At 48.3% G+C, this 22,597-nt stretch overlaps 1 protein-coding gene and 1 long non-coding RNA gene across 3 annotated transcripts in view; one reads left to right on the top strand and one right to left on the bottom strand.

Moving 5' to 3' along the window:
- Positions 1-22,597, bottom strand: part of ADAM12 (ADAM metallopeptidase domain 12) — a 347,656-nt gene that overhangs the window by 81,012 nt on the left and 244,047 nt on the right. For both annotated transcript variants that reach the window (XM_078434959.2, XM_078434958.2), the window contains exons 6-11: positions 20,795-20,981; positions 13,050-13,115; positions 11,910-11,981; positions 6,970-7,139; positions 4,416-4,500; positions 68-216 (exon numbers count right to left, since the gene is read on the bottom strand). In XM_078434959.2, coding sequence (XP_078291085.2) covers positions 68-216; positions 4,416-4,500; positions 6,970-7,139; positions 11,910-11,981; positions 13,050-13,115; positions 20,795-20,981 — 729 coding nt within the window. The remainder of the gene's footprint in view (positions 1-67; positions 217-4,415; positions 4,501-6,969; positions 7,140-11,909; positions 11,982-13,049; positions 13,116-20,794; positions 20,982-22,597) is intronic.
- LOC144613209 (uncharacterized) lies at positions 3,248-11,204 on the top strand. The gene is made up of 5 exons (XR_013550592.2): positions 3,248-3,675; positions 7,626-7,972; positions 8,318-8,494; positions 10,293-10,459; positions 10,741-11,204. It is a non-coding gene; the product is annotated as an uncharacterized LOC144613209 (long non-coding RNA).

Genomic DNA, 22,597 nt, shown 5'->3' with positions numbered 1-22,597 from the left:
AGCAGTTTCCCAATATGCACTTCAACGTCAGGCCCAGCTCTACAAATAGAGAAATGTCGGTACTTGCCCGGTCGAAGGGTTCATGATACAGCCTCCTTTGTCAGCAGCCACACTGCAGCCACAGCCTCTTTCCAGAGTGTCATGGTTCATCCCGAAATTGTGGCCCAGCTCATGTGCCAGGGTCACAGCTGCGCCAAGGGGGCTGTCTGAATGGTCCTCAAAGCAAACACAAGAACACAATGTATAGTTCACATCTCCTTGGCCTTTCCCCAGCCCCTGTCTACTTCTCTCCCCTGCCATTGACCACTTGACCGACTTTTGTCAACACTTGACCGAATCCAATCCCCTAAAAGGAACAAATATAGAGACCCATTATTTAGTTCAAACTTAAAAAACAATCTGACCTATTTTATTAAACCAGTTTGGGGTCCCTTCTGCAGAGGAGTGCCTACATCATGGACACATTTAGGACTCCTTCTGTCTTTATGTGAAATACTCAAGGCAATCATCTCCATTCTGTTCCCCACAGTCTCTTATAAAACACCTTTCTTTCTTTTGAAAGTTTCTTTTGAGGGGGGGGCGCTGGGAGAGGGGCCAAAAGGGAGGGAGAGAGAAAATCCCAAGCAGTCTCTGCACTGTCAACACAAGCTCCAACTCCGGGCTCGATCCCACGAACTGTGAGATCGTGACCCGAGCTGAAGGTGGACGCTTAAGTGACTGAGCCACCCAGGTGTCCCTATACTTTGTGACATTCTAAATAAGACCTAAGCAGGTGTTACTGAGCACACCCCTCCTGTCTACTTGGTAGAGAAGGATACTTGAGGGGTGCCTGGGTGGTTCAGGTGGTTAAGGGTCCGACTTCAGCTCAGGTCATGATCTCGCCGTTTGTGAGTTCGAGCCCCACATCTGGCCCTGTGTTGGCTGCGAGGAGCCTGCTTGGGATTCTTTATCTCTCCCTCTCTCTCTGCCCCTCCCGTACACTCTGTCTCTCTCAAAATAAATTAACTTAAAAAATTAAAAAAAAAAAAAAAGAAGGATACTTGGAAAATTCACAAGAATTCACAAAAAAAAAAAGCTAACCACATTGAATAATCTGAAGATTCACTGAATTAAGATGGAGACCAGTTATGCCTCTTTCTTGCTGGTCTCTTGCAGACTTTGGAAATGGACCGAAGCAGCCTTATTCTCTCACTCTTGCTTCCGGGGGTTCGTTCTACCCTTTGATGGGTTTTGGAAGGTGGTCTCTCCGTCTAGCAAGCATTGTATGGCCACCCCTATCTTAACGGAGTACGTGGTTGGCTTGGCTAAGGAGATACTGGAAATGATTGTTACTTACAGTATCGTTACTAAATTATTCAACGCTGATTATTAAAATATTGTTCCTTAACTTGAACACACGAAAACTGTTCATTACTAAATGTGATTTGCAGAAATTGGGCCCATCGGTGGTGTTTCTGAAAAGGGCTACACATCGCAGAGCAAAGAAGGTCCCTTATTCAAATACTGCTTTGTGCCTCCCAGGAAAGAGATAAGGGGTTTTCCAAGAAACTGCCAGGAAACAGTGACACCGTGCTTGGGAGAAAGCATCATTCCTGACACAGATGACCTTTGCGGGGCCCCCTGTAAAGGCGTGCTCCTAAAAGATTATTATAGGTTCTTGCTTATAGCTGTAGCTGCCCCTTTTCAGCCCTGAGTCTAAGAAGAGAGCAGCACATCACGGAACCAAGTAATTCTTAGAATGGATGAAATTCCTAATAAATTACTTTGTTTAGATTTTACAGTTTCCTGTTGTAGGAAGCTTCACAAGTATGTTTCAGGAAATCAATTCTCAAGAATAACACAGGTTGGCAAAGAGAAAGTCGTCAACCTAGGAATGTGGAGGGCCACATTTCACATGCTCTGGCACAAAATTCAAGGAATTCGTCCTTTAAAAACGATTATTTGATTCTTTTGTATCACCAAATGGCCTGTGTTAGTTTTCAATTGCCAAATTGTTTTACACTGTCTCACGGATAGGTGATTATGAACAGAATTGTCTCTCAAGGGACCCTGACAAACGGTTTAGGTTTGTAATAAGAAAAAAAAAACTTACTTCTTTTTAAATTAATTATTTTTAAAATATATTTTAAAATACTTTTTCAAGTTTATTTATTTATTTTGAAAGAGAGAGAGAAAGAGTGAGCAGGGAAGGGGCAGAGACAGAGGGAGAGGGAGTCCCAAGCAGGCTCCGCACCATCAGCACGGAGCCCGATGCAGGGCTCGATCCCATGAACCGTGAGATCATGACCCGAGCCGAAATCCAGAGTCAGACGCTTAACTGACTGAACCAACCAGGCGCCCCGCCTACCTCTTTATTTACGGCATCATCCCCAAACCTAGATTGTTTTAGTTCAGTTAGATACAAAGGCACGGCTTTAAGTTACTGAATTCATGATTTGCTCTATCTTAAAAAAATAGCGCAACAGTAGTGGAACTCGTCTTTTCAACTTGATAGGCATTCTTGCTTCTTCGCTACCTGATTTCCTTCCTCTTAGGTATTTGTGAGTCCTTGAAGCAGGCATAGTCACATGGAACACCCATGAACTTAATTGCAGAGACATAATAGGAGAATGGGAGTCTAGAAGTTTCAGGTCTGGCCAAAACATTGAGCTCATTTATCTCAGGAGTTTTATGGAATTAAAGGGGCTGTGGCCTTCCGTCCCACTTGACGCCTCTCTCCTAACTGGAGCGGACAAAGGATGTGTCTAAGGATGACCTTCACCGCTGACATGTAGGTCAAACATATTTCCTGTTGATGAACTTTGACCTTGACCTGATTGCCACTGCAGTCCACATATTTGCTTATATCTGCCACGTTCATTTTCATCCATTTGAAAAAAAAAACAACACAGGCTTTTCTGTATGCTTTTTAAAGGAGGAATCTTGATCAAGCGCTTGTATGGAAACAGAATAAGGGATACAAACCGAAGAAAGCCACTTAAATATGATCAGAATGGTTATAAAAATGTTGAAACACCCCAAACGGCAGAGTCTGCTATGCTTATGAGGAATTCAGTTTCAGCTCTAAAAAATATTTATGCCCATTTTAAGTGGCAAAGTCAGGAGCAACTGACCATGGAGCCATGAAACAGAAAATTATTCCCTCTTAAAATTTTACAGGCTCCTCTGTAAAAATATAGTCAGGATCTGACTTGAAATTAACCTGGCACCAACAAAAAGCAATCTTTCCAGGGACTTCCATGGTGGAGAGCACACAAAGGGCTTGTAAGTTCAAAGAAAACCAGAGGGTAGCTTGTACAAGCCAGAAATCCAGAGTGACCACGCTTTTCCCAAAGGCCTCTCCGGCTTATATGTTCAGTGCATGTTTACAGGAATTAGCAACACTTATCAGAGAAGAGACATTTGTTATGTATGTTCACTAAGAAGATTAGGTCGGGCAGTACGGAAGGAAAATAAGAGTCAGCAGAACATTACTCCTTCTGCTCCTTAATACAATGGAGTATTCAGAAAGGTTCTGTTTGGAAAAAGAGTGTGGAGGAAACCATGGTTTCTTAGAAGGGCAAGGTTCTGTTCGTTCAACGGAGATGTCAGACTGGTCTCCGAGAATACGCCCTGGCTGAGGGCTGGTGCAAAGGGGCCGCTATATTTTCGGAAGAGGGACAGCACCAGCATGAGGTGAAACCTTTTCTCTAAGTAACGGATGGAGTGGAACAGGAGTCTCCTGTTGGGTAGCATATCAAAGCTCTTTCCCTCTTAAATTCGTAAGAAACAAGCCCCAAATACTCTTCCTGTTTTGCCCCCTTGTATAAACGTATAGAGCCCACATATGACAAAAATATCCTTACAAATCAATAAACCTAAGTATCTGCCTTCCAAGATTAATGTTATTATAAAGACAAATTGGACACAGGCTAGGAGGTGGGTCAAGCATGTGCAGTGGTAAACAGTTAAAAACCTCAGACTTTTGGCTGTTGGGCCTTGGACGCAGAACCATCAGAAAACCATTCTGGTAGTAATGTTTGGTGAGACCACAGTCTGTCTAAGAAACCGAATGAGGAGGGCAACCCCGTGTCCTGGCTCATCCCAATGCCGGGAGGCATCCTGGACTGAAATGCTTGGACCAAGACCCCAGCTGAAACTTCTTCTCCAAAAAAGGGGCAGACGGGCTTCCACTGAGTTATTTTTACACACTCACCTCACTTGTGTGTGACTTGGTGTTTTGAATAAAGAGTCCCTGAAACATTATGGGGTAGGGAAGATCATCAACGGAGCTAGAAAATAAGGTGGAATTACATCTAAAAGCCATTTAAGAAAAAGGCCTCATTTTACCGAGTCTGATAAAAGCGGGGCTGTCCCGAGACAGCGAGGGAAGCGTCTGGGGCACCAACATCGGCTCCCCGGTGCCCTTGACTTACCATGACGATTCCTCCGGACTGCTCTGCTGTGCACATGCTCATGATGGGTGCCATGCCAATGGTGGTCCCTTGGAAATAAACCCCACTAGGAAACAGACAAAAAGCCACTCTTAAATTATGAGACAGAGAGAGAGAGAGAGAGAGAGAGAGAGAGAGAGAGAGAGAGAAACCCAAGCAGGCTCTGCACAGTCAGCACAGAGCCCGACGTAGGGCTTGACCACAAACCATGAGATCGTGACCTGAGCTGAAACCAAGAGTCAGACACTTAACCGACAGGGCCATCCAGGCGCCCCAGGAGCTACTCCTTTTGAACAATGCCTGCTAATGAAGCGCTGAGGCCATCACAGAGAATCACTGGTAACTAAATGAAATGGATGTGGTGGTTCATGAGACTTCCTGTTGTAGCTGAAGTTTGCTTTCCTGTGTGACGTTACAATTAGGCCAGAAACCCAAACTCTTTAAAGTGTGATGCTAACGTAGTTGGCAAAAGGGGAATCAGCAGAGAAATGACTGCTCCTCTGGAGTCAATGCAGAATAAGCAGCCACAAAGCCTTACTACACCAGAAGGAAGTTTCCAGGAGGGGACGTTATGGCTCAGGTACCGGCTTTCCCCCCCTGTGGATTCTTAACCTGATCAGTGAGTCCAATGACATCAAGGCTTGTTTCATGCAAGCGTTGTTCATTCGACCCTCTTGCGTTACAAATTAAACATTGTTTGTATTTGTCAGGGGTGCCTGCGTGGCTCAGTCAGTTAAGTGTCCAAGGTCATTCCCATCTGTTAGAGAGAAATGGCATTGTGGGGCACCTGGGTGGCTCAGCCGGTCAAGCGTCCGACTTCGGCTCAGGTCGTGATCTTGCGGTTTGTGGGTTCAAGCCCCGCGTTGGGCTCTGTGCTGACAGCTCAGAGCCTGGAGCCTGCTTGGGATTCTGGGTCTCTCCCTCTGTCCCTCTGCCACTCACATTCTGTCTCTCAAAAATAAGTAAACATTAAAAAATTAAAAAAAAACAACCCACATTGTTCGTATTTGTTGAATCTTCTTTAAGGGAATCTCTTTTAAATCTTTAAATGACTTACTCATGTTATCTTGGCCATGTACATACGTAGGTAGACACATACTGTTTGAAAAGTTAGTTATTTTGACAGCATTCAACTGGACAAAAGGGAGTAAGTATATATAAAACCTCATCTGTGTATGTATGCATGTATCTATCCATCTGTCCATCCATCCGTCCTATCATACTCATATGTACAGCAGTTGGGGTTACAGGTTTTGTATTTACATCCATATAGACCATTTTAACAGATACCATTATATATGCATATAAATAATAAGGTTATATAAGAGGCTAATTTATTTCCAGATGTTCAAGTTGGACAGACTCCGTTTGGGGAAAAAAATCAAAACAAAATACTCTGACTCAGAATATCTAAAATGTACTTTTAGTAGTTCAGGATTAATCAATGCATAAAATATGAGGCGACCACAAATATCCAAGGCGGGAAAAAAAAAAAAACAAACAACCCTGTGAAAATGGCCAAAGTAAATTATCAGGGAATGCCAACAGCCTCGGTTTGTATGCAGGCATTTTCTAAAGTGAGGACGGGGTAAGAATGGCTTTTTAGCTTTCTATAAGTTTTTAAGAAACTAGATACAATTTGCCTAAGACAAGTGTCTCTGACCCTGAAGCTTTCAATTCAGTGAAGTGAGCTACATGAGATCGTAAGAATAAGGTTTAAGGGTCTTAATAAAAAGTTTGTCACTTTGGGAAAAACCCACTCCTTACTAATTCAGTTTATGATTACACTTTTTTCCCTTTAAATATAAAGGTGTCCGAATATCTTCCTAATATAGTATGTTACATTATAGCTGTGTTTTCTCTCATTTTATTATCTCCGTGACACTTAGCGCTCTCTGCAATTTCCTTGTTCGTTGTCACCTTCTCCCAACGGACTGGGGACTCCTGAGAGCAGGGAGCCTTACAGTACTGGTCACCGTTATGTTAAAAGCACCTCAAGGGTGCTGGCTTCCTGATGGATGCTCAGTCCACAGCGATCGAAAGAATGCAGACCGCTGGGGTCCTCTGATCTAGAAAACCAGAGTCCTAGAGAAACAGGAGGAGGAATGAACATTTCCTCTCTCCAGGCATCTGGCAATAATCATCCTAATACATCGTCCTCACATCTTGCATAAACATTTTTCAGTAATAATGAAAGAAAATGAGCTTTTTTTTTTTTTTAATCGCCTACTCGGGACAATTTTATATCAAGACAAAGACTAGAGAAATTTGCATAGAGGAAAACATCCAGGTGATGGAAAAAGAAAATAAGACATCTCTTGGAGGGACAGGTTTCCTAGGGGGTTCAAAGGGAGACGTTCCCAACAGACCCACAGTTTGGTCAGGATGGCGTGTGCCCCGCTGCTGTGGGCTGGGAAACACCCTTGTACAAGCCAGTGAGCTCTGTAGAGAGGCGTGCAGCTTCAGCGACTGCCAGGACAGGGGGTTGCTGAGGTCACGCGTTCTTCAAGCAAAGAACAGATCACGAACACTCTACCTGATAAGCTGAGCGTTGTCATGTGATTTTCGAGGTAGAAGCTTCATCTTTCTCCAGTCCAGGAATTCGTGGAGGCTTGTGAACGGGTCCTGACTAATCGAGCATTTGTCGATGTCATTCCATACCTCGACGCCCACCAGCACTATCCGAATGTTCAGTGGTCTGTAAAACTGACCGAGACAGGCATCCTCTGGGGATCACATTCATAAGAACTTCAAACGAAGACTAGTACATATTTGCATGTTGTGAGCCTCACTGACCCGGGTGAGAAAAATCCCTCTCTGCTCCCTTGTTCCTGTGGCGTTAGAATTTAAGAAATATTTGCAGTGTCTGATACAAAGTGATGTGTTAACTGGGTTTCCAATGTGGCTGGCCAGTTAGATGCCAAAGTTAATAGGCTTTTTGACGTCTGCCCTTATTGGTATGGAAGCACACGTTTCACACAGTTCACTGGTGATTTAAAATGTGCATATAGATGTGTTACTATTGCTAACATAGTCACATTATGCCTAAAGACAGCCAGTTAATAACTATGGCAAGAAAAACAATGAGGGAATTAGGCTCTTTCAGACACTGCCAAGGACAATAATTTGTTCCTTTTAAGCAAAACGCTCTACCTACGAGTTGCTGAAAATGAATCTGTATTAATTTTTCAGCAAAGACTCAGACTTGGCTGACACGATCACATTCCGTCACTTGTAACCAACCTAGAAGGTTCTAATCAAATGAACAAATCAATATCTTTCGGAATAATAAAGGGATAAGCAGAACCCTTCTTCTTCGGGAACTTCGTTGACCATTCTCCTCACAGCCAGAAGTTAGTTCACCAGAGGTGTCACAGGAAAGATCTAAAGGAAGTTCCTCTTTTACAGCCTTGTGATAGAAAGTCTTGGGTACCCTGCCCAAAGCAAGTATTGTCATTGCTATTCTGTCTCCCGTCTGCACACATCCCTGACTTCAACCTACAGCCCTCCCTCCACAAGCAGATCATCCTGGGTCAGAGGTAGGACGAGCAATTCTTCTAATGGCTAAGGGATAGTTTTATCCAGGGCGAGATGAGTGGTCAGGGCAGAGGGAAGAACTCCGTGTTGCCCCCAACTACTTTCCTGCCCCCTAAGTGGCAGGAGGTGGCTAAGGAGATGGCTCTGTGCCCAGGACCCCAGGGGTGAGGACATGGGATCACCTGGCTGGCTGTAAAATCTTCCAACGCCCATGAGGGGTGAGGTGGTACACAATGGGAAGGTCCTCATTTTCTGAGACGCCTGGTAACCAGGCAGAAACAGGTGGCTGATGACAGCAGCCAAAGTTAAGTTCCAGGTGTGAGCTCGTCCCATTTTTCCTCTACCAGGATCCGGGCCAACAAGTAACACAAGTCGCAGAAGCTCCGCATTTGATGGTTAAGCCCCATTCCAATGTGGTGAGCCAGAGGGCAATCAGCTCCCCAAGTGTGAGCCTCTGACCCTGGTGCTGAACCCGCGGAGGGCAGGCTCGCCGTTTCCCCTGCTCGTCTCCCCGCGGTCATCTGGTGAGCACAAGGGTATGACTGGGACACAAGCTACATGGCAGAACGTCAACTGGGTCTCAAGCAGATGACAATTATGGGCATTACATTAATAAGTTCATGAGACAATGCTTCGACCCAAATGCTGCCCAACAGCTTGTTTTTAATCAAGAATTGCTCGGTCTGTGATATGTGGAATTTAAGAAACAAAACAGATGAACATATGGGAGGGAAGAAAAAAAGAGAGAGGGAAAGAAACCATAAGAGACTCTGAACGACAGAGAACACACTGAGGGTGGACGGAGGGAGGTGGGCGGGGGATGGGCTGGGTGGGGGATGGGCAGGAAGGAGGCCACTTGTGGTGAGCACCGGGTGTTGTATGTAAATGATGAACCACTGAAGTCTACTCCTGAAACCAATACTGCAATTAACCAATAGTTCATTAAAGGAACTAATTAGAACTTAAATTAATTAGAGAGAGAGAGGAAAAAAAAAAAAGCATTGCTTGGTCTTGTCTGTGGTATCCACTCGTAAGCTCCCAGCCCAGGCTTCCCGGGGCTGAATGAAGTTCCCGGACTCCTCTGGAATCCTGACGGCATGCGTCTTGGCTGCTGCCTTTTGACAGAGGGACCACACTTCCCACTGTGTCAGGCACAAAGGTAACAGTGATCAGGAGGCAGATGGGTAAGAAGTCCAGTGCCGATGCTCACACCGCCTTGCTAAGCGACAACCTCAGAGCCAATGCCCTGTGTGGGCTTCAGGGTTGTCACCTGTGAAGGGGACACTGTGTTTGCCTCCGATGAGGGCTGTATGGAAGGGTCACTAAGGTCTGTATGGGACTGCGTGTCATTGTTTCTCAGAGCTGACGTTGGTGCTGGCCAACCAAGGAGCTTTTCGTACCATGATGGGTTACCATTTCTGCTGGCTCTCTCGGGTCACATCCTTATAACAGACTTCACACGTCAGCATATCACACACGGTCCTTCCTCTCCAAATCGGCGTCACTGAGCAAGTGTCGTGCGTGCTACTCCTCCTGAGTCATCACAGACAATCCTGCCTGCTGGGAGCGTTCTTCCCAGGCTGCTGATGGCTGATACCCATAACCACAGCGGACACTCAGAGAGCACTTACTACGTCCTCGGCGCAGCACTCAGGACTTTCCACGCCGCAGCTCTCTTAGCGTTCACGACAGCTCCATGAACCAAGAGTTAGCATTAACCCCATTTTACACTCAGAGACACCGAGACCTGGAGGGATCAGGCAACCGCTCAAGGCACGACTGGCGTGGCCGGGATGTGGACACGAGCAGAGTGGGCCTGGCGCCCAGATTTAAACCGCTATGTAGCACGGCCCCTTCTGTGCGAGTGCTCAGGCTCCCTTCCAAGATGACCCACTGTGACTGCAGGCCTGGGGAGACGCTCGACGGGGGCCTGGCGGCTGTGTGCCTGGCCCACGCAGCCCAGGACGGGGGTGGACACCATCCGAGGGCGGTGGCATCGATTCGCCCACGAACGCAGCGGCGACAAGGATTTGCTCGGCTCCTGCTGAGTGCCGGGCTCAGCAGTGGCACCAAGAACAAGAATGAGGGTTCCCTTGCCCTTGCTCAGAGGTCAGCAAGAGGCTCAAGGCTGGGGACTCTTGGCCATTAGGACAGTTCACTCCAACAGACTGAACTCCCAAGAGAGGGCAGAAACCAGGGATTCAGAGGGGGCTGTGCTTGAGGGCTCAAGGGAGGCTTTTTGGAAGAAACGGATCTGAAAAAAATGGGTGGAATTAAAGGGAAGCCCCTGCGGGGTCCGACATGAGAACTCGCATCCTTCAGGCAACCGGCCCGGGAGAGGGGGAACAAAGACTCCCGTGAGAGGGGAGGTACCTGCAGAAATGAAACGCACGGAAGACCAGCCCTTCCAGAAGTAGGTCACAGAGGGTCAGCGCTAATGGACCTGCGGCTGGTGCTAACTTCTTGAGAAGACGTGGGACAGACTGGAGGTGAGAGGTTAAAGAGGCGAAGCTTGGGCGAGCACACGTGTCAGGGCTCTGCCCTGCCCTGCCCTGCGGGATCAGGACCTGGGGAACATCCCTCGGCTCTAGTGCCCAGGCCTCGCTCTTGCCTCTGAGCATCAGACCCGCCTCCTGTGTTTTACTTACGGGGGTGGGGGGTGGGGGGTGGGGGGTGGGGGGAGTGGCCTGGAGGTTTCAGAAGGTCACCTTTGCACTAAATCACTGCCTGGTCTTTCGGCCTGGGCTGTCGTTCTCCCCCTTCCCTTCAGGCCAATGCAGCCGGCCGGGCAGCTGTTAACGTGAAGTTGCCCGTGGAGCAGTCGTCGTTTTGGGGCCGAGATGCTGTCACTTGCAGCGGTGCAAAACTGAACCTTGGAACACTGGCCAGAGCCCAGGGCTCATCAGTGAGCAGGTTCGGAGGCACAGAGCATCTGGAGGAGCCCGCGGACCCCCAGCAGGGGCCTTGGGGTCTGCTGGGGGCGGCCCGCCTACGGGTGCTCAGGAATTAAACCCTCCCTCGGCCAGAAACACAAGAACAGCCAGGCTGGCAAATTCCATGCAGTCCGTCAGGTCTTTTCCGAGGTATGTTGTTCTCTAATTACCGGTGCAAGTTATTAACAGCCCCCCAGTTGCCAAGGTGCCCGGGCAGCGATGCCTTTGGAAGCTTCCAGGCAACTCCAACGTGCAGGCGGGTGTGAGAAGCCGTTTTAGACCGAGAGCCAGCACCAGACAGCTTGATGGCTCTGTTCTGCGGGGTGCGTGGAGAAGGGCAGGTGCTCAGACAGCTTCGCCCTCTGCTTGTGGACAGGTAGTGTAGGGAGTGTTGCTGAGCACACACTCCCGGGATTAGACCAGGCTTCTGGGGTTTCCTCTAGGTCTGAACCACCTTTGCCAAGGTTGGTTGCCAAAGCTCCCAACCTCTTTGAATGGGGGGGGGGGGAGGGGAGATATTCCAACAGCTGATTGAACCGAAAGCCAATGGCCATGTCTCCGGACCTTGGAGCCCGCGTGTCCTTTATAAACGACAGCCTGCCCTCGGCGGGGAGGGGGCCCTGGGGAGCAACTCGGGGAGACCTGGGAGGAGGCGCACTTAGGAGTTCCCCAGAGGGTCGGATGCGTCCCAGAGGGTCGGATGCGTCCTACAGGTTTCCCGGCTCTGATGGAGGAGGGTTCCCCTCACGCTGGGTCTCTGGCCAGAAGAGAGTCTGGAGGGAGATGTAGCCCCAGGCCACCGCGGTCCAGACAGCGTGCATCTCCTGTAGCTGTTCCACGCCCGGGAATTCTGTGCTCAGAGGAAGGGGAAGTCCGTGTTCCAGCCCAGGACCAGAGGCAGAACCGATCTCACCGCCAAGTCAGACGAGGTGTGCTTCATTCCCTGCAGCCCGTTTCTAAACATTTACGTGATTTGAGTGATTTAATTACCCCAAAAAGAACTCACCTTGTCAACGTGATTAGCGATCTCTATTAATCGCTGCTTAACTTTTTCCAGATCTTTTCCTTGCCTCTGAAACTTAATAATTTTAAATGTCAGCATTAATAACGGCAAGAATACCCGTCAAATCTCATCTTCCCAGCTCCTGGAAATGTGAAGTCTTGGGCTTCTTCACACACCACCCGGGGCCCTCCCCAGTTTACGGTGAAATGAGTTCCCATCCTGAGGAGTAAATTTCCCTGTCTGGGGACTTTCTGAAACTCCCTGAAATGTGCCCAAGCCAAGCGCTCAGGACACAGCAACTTCTGCGATGTTTCCAGCCACACAAATGGTGGAGGCTGTGACATGTTTTGGCGGAGAGAACAGACAGCGAGAAGGCAGTCCAAAGCCATTTTTCATATCATCAACTCGATTTTAACATCCTCAGAAATTTCCTTTATATTTGTTTTTAAAAATGAAACGGTAAAAGGAATAGAAGCTCATGGCAAGCAGTCAAACAAGGCAGAGGAGAAGGGAGAAAAGTTAATGAGGTCCCCTTCTCCCCTCAAATCTGACCTTCCTGAACGGGAACAGTTTTCTGAGAAACAGTCAAGCCTGTTTCATTCGTAGGTGTCGAGTGAGTTCACGAGAAAAAGTCACCTCATTCAGACCATGGGGCAGAGGTGAGGAAGGAATTCAGAGAAGATCATTTCAAAACAGCTCACCGGAAACCAATGAAAGGAAGAAAGCTAACGTAGCACCGAAGCACACGTCAGTTTTTCTGCCGTGTCCCTGCAGCCTGCATTCATTAATTCATTTTGGTTTGGGATGCGTCGGACATTTTTAAACCCAACTTTCCCCCCAAATGCTGTAGAATACATTCTCAAGCCATCTGCCATTTCCCCCAAATAGTTCTGTTTGGGGACCTTAGCCACAGGGCAGTCCTGCCTTTACTGCAGCCCTTGCCATTATTTTGGAATATCAGGTGCATTTTTAATATTTCATACGTTATAATACTAGGAAACCGCTTCAACGGGTTGTTTCCAATGCTTTTAACGGCTCATAGAAAATGAGGTTAATCAGGGCGAGGGATAACTTGCTCAATATTTTCTTCTCCTTATTTCTGTTTTTAACCAACTGTACCGAGAAGTTTGATAAAGCTCTTACCTCTCGGTTGTCCGCGACAATAACCAGCTCTACGTACTTGGTCATCTTGAGGGTCTCTCTTTTATGCTGCCAAAAGTAAACACGGACTTTAATTTCCCATAACACCTCTCCGCGGCTTCCAGAACACTGCCCGTATCTCTGGACCCACACCCTTTAACTGAGGCGAGAGAATCCTCACCACCACCACCGACCCTATCCCTGTCCCCTCTGAAGTTCACCTCCAACCCCAACAACCTCTGGAAAACCTTCTCCACATGGGTGACCGGCTTCCATTTCCATCCGGGAAATCCTTCAAGAGGAATCCCGCCTGCCCTCTGACTCATTGATGGCGGCGGGACGAGAACGAGTCAAGAACGTTATTACGCGAAACATGCACGTAGATGAGTCAGACCAAAGCAATTCTCCGGAACCCCAGCCAGCCAATGGCCATTCATTCTGAGCCACCTGCAGCACATTTGAAGGTCACTACAGAAGAAGATGCCATCCAGTGTCTCATGTGTGTCGCCTTCCCCTCTATGGCCTACTTTTGGGGGCAACACTGAATAGCCCGTTTCAGGCAGCTTACTCCTCGGGGCCGATCATGCGAAAATCTAGTTAGAAGCAAAGGATGAGTGGTCCGGACAATGGGGAACGGCCAGGCTGGAACAGAGTTGGGCAAGAAGGAGGTGCTAAGGGTAAAACCAGAAAGGATCAAGAGTAGAAAGAAACAGTGTCAAGAAAGGAAGAACGGAAAGACTGAACTCCAGGCCCTGGAGAAGGAGGTTTGGGGAGGGTGAAGGAGCGGAGAGGAAGGGAGAGACTGTGCACCAAAGGGCAGGCACGGAGGAGAGGGCGATGGCAGATGTATGACTAGTGAAGGCAGCCTCTGAAGTGGGTTACATTTTAATCGAGCTTCCTCAAAAAACATTTGCACTCTTCCATGAATTACTGGGAGAATCCCAAAGGCACTTTTAGGAGAAAAAGAGCAATTCCTGGAGGGTGGTCTCAAAAGCACACATGAAAAACAAAAAAAAAAAACAAAGCCTTCTGCTTCTGCAATGAAAAGCGGTTGGAGGAAACGGGGGTCGAGCTGGGTTTGGTCCCCGCAACGGACGGGCTGGTGTCTGCGTTAACAATATTGCTGCCCGGTTAAAGCTCTCATGCTCTGGCCATGCTTTCAGACAACGGCACAAATGACCAAGGCATGCTTTGAATCAGCTTTCCAGTCACATAAGCCCGAGGGAAACATCTTTTATAAAACAAATCCCCATCAGTCCGGGATCTTCAAAACAGGATTTTTACAAGAAAAATGTTTGTATCATAGCAGTGTTCCTGCTCGCCGCCCAGCTGTGCTGATTCATGAATTTAGGTATCCCTCAAGAAATCTGGAAACCTTCTGGAAGAGGGAAAAGCAAAGCACCAGGAAAGGTATCATTTCTCATATTTTTACCACGTTATGAGAAAAGAAGTCAAGCTTCATGACCATGTGTTACAGGCAGGCTTTATGGTGATAGCTGTGGACTCAGACGGGAGAAAAGATTAGCCCCGGCCGTACCCGCTCGTGTACCCCAAATGCGACACCTTTGGAAGGGGTGAAGATCTGGCCCTTTTCCCTTATCGAGGTGTGAAAGACGCAGAAGTCTCCTTTTCTCCCACGACTCTGCGATTAATCATGAACAGATTCAGCGAATCCTCCAGGAGAAAATACAGCTCTATCACAGAAAAAATGAATTAATCTCCTGTTGAAAAACTCGCAGGAAGGGCCTTGGTTGTTCAGGCACTTACACCTTTCAGACCACGAAGGGGTGAAATGAATGACCAGGGGATTTTTCCAAGTGGCCTTGGATCATCATTTAGAAAATACACAATTCCAGATAATGAAAACAAACACATGAACGCAATTTTCCTGTCTCTGCAGTTTTCAGAGGAGTCCAGATTTTCTCATGAATTCAGAGAATTGCAAGCTCAGAGAGAAGCCTAACCACATAATAATAAAAAGCCATGGGGGAGGGGCCGGCTCATGGCCGCGAACATTCATTCCTCTGTCAGTGGCACACACAGAGAGGCTTAAATTACCTCCGCATGATTTCGACCTATCTGGGCCGTCCAGTTTAAAAAAAAAAAAAAATCGTATGTAAAATTTTTGATATGCAGAGCAACATTTGAAACTGGTTGCTTGATTGAATTTTCACTGTCGGGGTTATAAACAAAAGCCCTTCCCCAAACAGACAGGAACATAATAAGCCCCTGAACGTGGCCCAACAGTCTCGGTTCCAAGGTGGAGACCGAGGCGTTCTCGGAGTCTTGCTCAAGAGGGAACCAGTTCCTGGGCCTCTTGAAGTTGTCACAGCCAAGTTCCCGGAGACAGAATATCCCCCAATATGCTACAGCAAGAACTTTGGCCCTGGGGACTTAACCCAACCCAAGTCAGAAAAACAAGCTGAGATTAGGGTTTCGATAAACTCTCATCGAACCTCCTTCCCCATAGGGGCCAGACTATTTGTGTATCATTCGGGGACGGACAAACAACCTAAGTTAAAGTGCTCACGAGGCTCACCTCCCAGGAGGGGCCGGGGGATGGGGTGACAATAAAAAGTTAGCAAAAATACAGCTGAGTCTGTGGAAGGTGCTGTCGCCATGAGGTTAAAGATGGGGGCGTGCGACTAAGGCGGCTGCGACCTAAGGAAGAGAAGTAGGTATGTGTGGAGGAACAGTGTTCAGACAGATGGAACAACAACAGCAGAAGTCCTGAGGCTGGGAGACCAGGCGGTGTTAGAGCAACAGGCAGGACGTCTCCATAGTCTAGAGCGGAGGGAGGGTTGCGGATGAGACGTGCATGCGGCAGGGGCCACGGCAAGGAGGCTGAAGGTGACCTGAGAGCAACAGGGAGCCCCTGCATGTGAGCTTCTAAAAATATCACTCTGGCTGCTGGGAGAACGGATTATTGGACGACGATGGTGGAAGCCAGGAGTGCAGGTGATGGCTGGCGACTGCTGGGACAGCAACCATGGAGATCGGCGAACGGCCTCCAGTTGACTGGGCTAAAACCACCACCAAGAGACAATAACAATGGATCCCGGGCCAGTGGCTCCAAGGGTGGCAAGATCGGCAAATTAAACAGATCAAAAGTTTGGTGTATCTGCCTCTGAGTAGAGAAGGGTCATTGTTGGCTCGCACGAGGCTCTTGCCTTGACTCCGAGGTCACTTTGTGAGTATTTAGAAGCTGAGCCCTGGTTCCCGCTGTGTGAGGTCTTCTCCTGCATCCTGGCAGTGACTTGCGTGGGGGTGAAGCACACGGACAGCATGGGGGGACAGCCTCCGGGGCCCGGCCAGGACGCGGGCTGCAGAAACGATCAGCCGAAGAGGCGAGAAGCCAGAAGAACGGGCTCAGTCCGGTGAACTGAATGTTAACGGGACAAGTGGCGTTGAGTCCAAAACGCCAGTGGCACCAGCGAGATCTGTTATGTATTTATCCAGGGTCTTCATCGATTTGGGTCTTAATAGGAATCCACACCTGGAGATTCTGGGGGTTCGGCTCACACTGATGGATGCTCAGGACTCAGGGCCAAAGAAACAACTGTGGAACTGCCTCCGTTACCTACCAGCAAGATCTACGAGCGAACGACCAAGGGAGGGGTGGGTATGCAGATGGTTATGTCAGAGAGGAATTACGTTACGCCCGCTGCAATTAGTGAGGTCACGTGGTTCTGGCCACTTCCGGAAACCCCACTATCCTTAGGCTCTGCGGAGGACGGGTAGGATTATTGCCGCTCCTGTCGCCACCGCAACTGTGTCTTCTACTAAACCAATAGGAGAGGCTGTCTAGAAATCAACAGCGGTAGCCCTGGCCCGTTTCCGAATGGCTACTTTTTTCTTTTTCTTTTTTTAATGTGTATTTATTTTTGAGCGAGAGAAAGAGCGTGAGCAGGGGAGGGGCAGACAGAGAGGGAGACACAGAGTCCGAAGCAGGCTCCAGGCCCTGAGCTGTCAGCACAGAGCCCGACGCGGGGCTCGAACCCACCAACCCCGAGGTCGTGACCTGAGCCGAAGTCGGACGCTCAACCGATGGAACCACCTGGGCGCCCCTGAATGGCTACGTTTGAGGAAACACGGCAGGGTCTCCCCGACCAGCTCAGCAGCCTGAGCAAACACTATTTGCCAGAGGAACTATCGCCTTTGGCATCTGACTCATAATTACCCACACTAACAGAGGGGAACCGCAGCACAGATAATCCCCAAAGAGAGGATAATTCAAACACAATTTACATGTGCCTTTGGGCCGTATTATGTGATTTTCCTCCTGTAGCAGATTTACCAAGCCTTCGCCTATAGCTTGCTGAGGCCGGTGTTCAAATGAACTTGCATTCTCGAATGGCTGGTTGATGGGCAGGGAAGGAGGGCGGTGAGTCTACAGGACAGCCGAGCGGCAGGGGCTCCGCGGGTTGCGGGGGCGCGATCTGACTGCGAAGCTGTGAGACGGCCGGCGCCCTGCCAGGAGCAACCTGGGTCCTCACTAAAACCGAATGTAGAGCCTTGTAAAAATGACAAACAATACCTCAGGCTCACAGCATAGCCAGTGCAAACCCTGAGCGCTGATTTATTCCTGCTGCTCCGGGCAGGAAAACGCACGTATCTGCAGAAAAATCTCAGCCTGCAAACCAATCTTTGCAACAGTCGCCAGAAAATGCTGGGCGAAGCCGAGGGCGGTCACCGTAGTGCATACAGAAGAGGAGCAAGCCGCAGTGACATTGATTTTGTGGAGCATAAAATAAGGCGGCTGTAAGTGAGGCAGGTGAGCGGCACGTGCCTCGAATGTGCCCCTTTCGTATTTACCCGAGAGGCCGTCCCAAACCATCGCGCCCGCCGTTCCAGTTCCCAAGGATTCCCCTTCTTTGAAAATGACGTTTTTGTCTCATTTTCATTATGTAGATGGACTTGAAGTCACAGACATTTTCTCTTCCATGAAAACAATCACAGCGACTTCTAGAGCAAAACGAGGACGGAGCCTTCGCTTTTCAATTTAAAGGTTCACTTACACCCCAATACGCATTGTTAACAAAACAGCGCTGCTGGTCTGGTTTTCTGCCTTCCTCCTGAAGCCAGAAGGACTGGAGATTACGGTGCCAATCGCAGGTCGAGAGAGCCCTGAGCTTAAAGAATGAAAATGTGGCTGGCGGGTGGAGACCCAGGTGGTACTTCCGCACGAAATGGCAAACGTACTTGAGTGTCATTGACGCCGTCAGGTTGTAAATCTCGCAGCACGGGTGCCGGGGTCTCAAAGCAAAGCACCTCCAAAGCCAAATGCAAATGTTCTACTTGTTTATGACTGGAAGAGCTACCGAGGCATCACCTCCTCTCTGAGGTCCGGAATGGAAGGCAAGAGTGTCGCAAGAGTGAAAGAAACGTGCCCTGGGGACCACAGAGGCCAGACTTTGTGACTCCAGCTCTTAAATCTGTCACTCTACCGTGTGGATGGGGGGAGGGGGGGTGCGAAAAAGCAGGATGAAAACTCCCTGGAACTGCCGTAGGCAGGTGTGTGTAGGGGGGCGGATTTTTCAAGCTTTGCTCCCTGCGGGGGGGACGTTCGGTCTCCACCACTGAGTCTCAGTGTCAAGGTGGGCCACAGTCCCAGACAGGGGTTCTTACCCTTCTGCGTGATGCGCAAGAGAAGGAAGAAGAGTGGCAAGCACCTGTCATAGAAAATCTTGTGAGCAGGGGCTCCCGGGAGGCTCAGTCGGTTAAGCGTCCGACTTCAGCCTAGGTCATGATCTCGCCGTTCCCGAGTTCGAGCCCCGTGTCGGGCTCTGTGCTGACAGCTCAGAGCCTGGAGCCTGCTTTGGATTCTGGGTCTCCCTCTCTCTCTCTACCCCTCCCCTGCTCATGCTCTGTCTCTCTCTGTCTCAAAAATAAATAAAAACATTAAAAAAAATTAAAAAAAATAAACATTAAAAGAAAGAAAATCTTGTAAGCATATTAAAAATTTTTTTTAATGTTTGTTTATTTTTGAGAGAGAGACAGAGAGAGAGAGAGGTGCAGAGAGAGAGGGAGACACAGAATCCGAAGCAGGCTCCGGGCTCTACACTGTCAGCACAGAGCCCAACTTGAGGCTCGAACCCATGAACTGTGAGATCATGATCTGAGCCAAAGTCAGACGCTTCACCAACTGAGCCACCACAGCGCCCCTAAAATCTCGTAAGCATATTAAGAAATAGAGGATGTTAGGGTCACACAGGCAGAAGACCAGGATGGAGAGAATCAACGACATCAAAATGAAGGCGAGGGGAACACTCTCTAGTCACAGCTGCGAGGGATACTTTACGAAGGAGAAGAAATCGTTTAGGATAATGTTTACTGGTGGAACTCAGACAAATGACTAGGAATGAACGAAGGGGAATGATATGTATGGAATGTTGAATGTTAAGCAGTGTAACATTCAAAGTCAGGAAAGACAAAATGTGCTGTCTGTTAAGTGGGACCCTGAAGAACATGTCCCTGGGCCATCTAATTATCACATTTGACATCATATTTATGAATTCCTGATTTCTTGTCAAAAGAGGAACAGGAAAGCCAGAGATGAAAAATCAGGAAGTTGTTGACAACTTCCTATCTGGTTGTACTCATTGAAAGGCAGGGCCCCCAGCCAAATGTGGCTACCCTCCTCCTTTTTTAAGAGAGTTCGCGGGGTGCCTGGGTGGCTCAGTGAGTTAAGCATCTGACTTCAGCTCAGGTCATGATCTCGTGGTTCACGAGTTTGAGCCCCGCGTCGGGCTCTGTGCTGATGGCTCAGAGCCTGGAGCCTGGTTCGGATGCTGTGTCTCCCTCTCTCTCTCTGCCCCTTCCCTACTCACACTCTGTCTCTCTCAAAAAATAAACATTAAAAAAAATGACACCCCAGTAAAAAATGAATAAATTTGTACATGTTTAAAAAAAAAAAAGAGTGTCCGCTCTGGCCTGTGGGGCCCGCATAATGCTGGACGTAAAAGGGTCAGGCAGTCATTTGGGGTGGAGGTTTCGTGGTATTGCACCACGGGCTGTTGAGGCCTCTGTGTTTCTGTCCACTTAGTGGGGAGGGAGGTTAGCGGCCCAGACTCCATCAGGCAACGACTCTTTCCACTTCTGTAGCAGAAGGAGAGACCTTTGATGAGCAGGCCCAGGAGCAGGTGGCCAGAAAACACAGAGAGCTTGAACGGTCTTGGGAAGGAAGGCCAGGCATTGGCATCACGGACCGGGCTAAGCAAGGCTCCTCAGCAGCCCTGCGTGGCCAGGACTCTGGTCACCTCTGCATGGGCACGCAGGCAAAGACCGGGAATGGTACGCAAATCACAATGAAGACCCTATTTGTAAACAGACTGGTGGATGAAGAAACCTCCAAATTGTCTTTCTCCCGTAGCAGCAGAACTGCTGGCCAAGGGCAGGTGAGGGCCTGTTCTCGCCTTGTTTATGGAGGCGGGTGCAACGGTGGGGGTGCGACCATGGGTCCGGGCCCCCGTAGGTTCAGACACGTAACGAAGGGTGATTTTGTCGGCCTCTGAGCCCGACTTTATCATCGGTTAATGACGCCGAGACTGACATTTGCAAAACAACGATGGAGGTTTCAGCATCTGGGTTTGCTCTGCACAGGTGATGGCAACCGCTCCAGATAAAGCGGGTAACTCCATCCCGCAGACACAACACCCAGACAGCAAAATTCCTCCAGATGCCCTCGCCCTGGGTGCCCCGAGCTGGAGTCCCCATGCCCCCAGGAGCACGGCCTTGGTTTCCCCTACCCTTCTTGCCCACGTCTGGGAGGGCGGCGGGAGCCTGGTCTCTGCAGCCGGGGCAGACGTGCCGTGATGTGATCCGCAGGACCCCCAGGTGCCTCTCAGGTTCTCCACCGGGAAGAGCTTGTATTCATTGGTTTCATTTTTCATTGGTTCCAAGAGATACGTGTTATTTTCAAATGTGATAAGTCCCCTGTTGAGAAAGAAAGAAGGAAAAAAAGTATATAATTTTTAAAGGTAGCTTCTTGTTTATGGCCAAGGCCCTGTTCTTAACAAGGGAAGGAATGGCAGGAGAAAGGCCAATTTATTTATATCCTCGGGTTTTAAGGCCATTTCTGTGCAACATGTTTGCATGGATTTTCTTCTTGCAAATGTTTTGAAAACAATCTGGGAAATTTTTTTGTTTCAAATATTTCATGGTAAAGAATAGACTGCATTTAGCCTCTATTTTTTTTTTTTTTTAATTTCAATTTACAATTTTTTTTTTTTTTTTTTTTTTTTTTTTACTGGCAAAAAGAGTTGAGAGAAACGATGTTTCCTCTGCCTTGGACAATAACTCTATCTGAATTAGCAGGTGTGATTCAGGAGGGAAATCTTTTTCTTTAAAGGCAAATTCCTGCATGTGAGTTTTTTAGTCTGGTCCACTACGTTTCCTAAATATTTGAAAGGATTCTGATGTAAGGTTGAGCACCCACTTCTACTTATTTGTGGGAGACATGTCAACAAAGGAAGCAGTGTAAGGGCACAAAGCATTAGGACTGCTTCCTGAAGGCTGAGGTCTGTGACTTGGCTAAAGGTGGATCTCTCTTTATAGGAGAGAGGACTGCTGGGAAACATCCTGGGCCTGAGGTTGACAAGGCGGCCTCAGGGGTCTGGCAGTCTGGGCGTAAGGTCCGGCTCTGCTACTTACTAATAGTGTGAACTTGACCTCTTTGACCTTGGTTTCCTTACCTGGCAAATGGGATAGTAATACCTATTTCTCTGGGCTGCTATGTCATCTAATGGAAACTTTTAGTCCTGTGGAAGCCATAGATCAGTGCTTAAATGGTAGCTGTCCTCTTTGTTGTTATTAACAAGGGCAGGTCCGTGATTTAGGCTTCTTTCTATTAACGTGTTAGTCCAAAGACTGACAATTTCCGGAAGGTCCTGTGCTTTGATAACACATTTGCCCACATACTGGCCATCCATGACTCCCTGATAGGAGATACAGCATTAATACGATAAATACACTTCTACGAATGACAGTAACTCCTTAGTTACTGAAGTAACTTCAATACTTCAATACAAAGGAACTTTGAAGTAACTTTTCGATCTGGGAATAAAGGTATAAATTCTTTTAAAAAACAGACAACTTCGTTACCCATTCTCTGCCTTGCAGAGAGAGAAGGTGGCATCATGCCAGGGACCACGATGCGCGTCTGCCCTTCTGGAGCACGACAGAGCGGAGGCAATGTTCCGCTTTCCAGAAATGAGCAGCGCTAGCCTAAGGCGGTCAGCTTCCTTCAGGTGTTAGGGGAACACTGCCCTACACGATGGTTTCTGTTTCTCTCTTTTCCAGTGTGGGACGATAAAGTAATTTAAAAGGCTCTTCTTGGTGTCGGAAGAAGGATTTTCTTTGGAGAAATGGCAATTTGAGTAATAGTAAGTTGGCAGCTTTAAGACTCTTCCCACGCAATAATGGAAGCTTCTAGAGACTTCCATTATTTAGCAAGGTAACCACAACCTCTCCGCTAGAGAAATGCCTAACACGTCATGTGAGATTTATCGCATTGTAAACAGACACGTCTGACAGAGCGAGCCCTAACCTTT

This window comes from Panthera onca, chromosome D2 (assembly GCF_046562875.1).
Source record: "Panthera onca isolate mPanOnc1 chromosome D2, mPanOnc1 haplotype 2, whole genome shotgun sequence".
Classification (NCBI taxonomy): Eukaryota; Metazoa; Chordata; class Mammalia; order Carnivora; family Felidae; genus Panthera; species Panthera onca.
The sequence above is the reverse complement of the archived record's forward strand: the minus strand, read 5'-3'. Positions and strand labels throughout refer to the sequence as shown.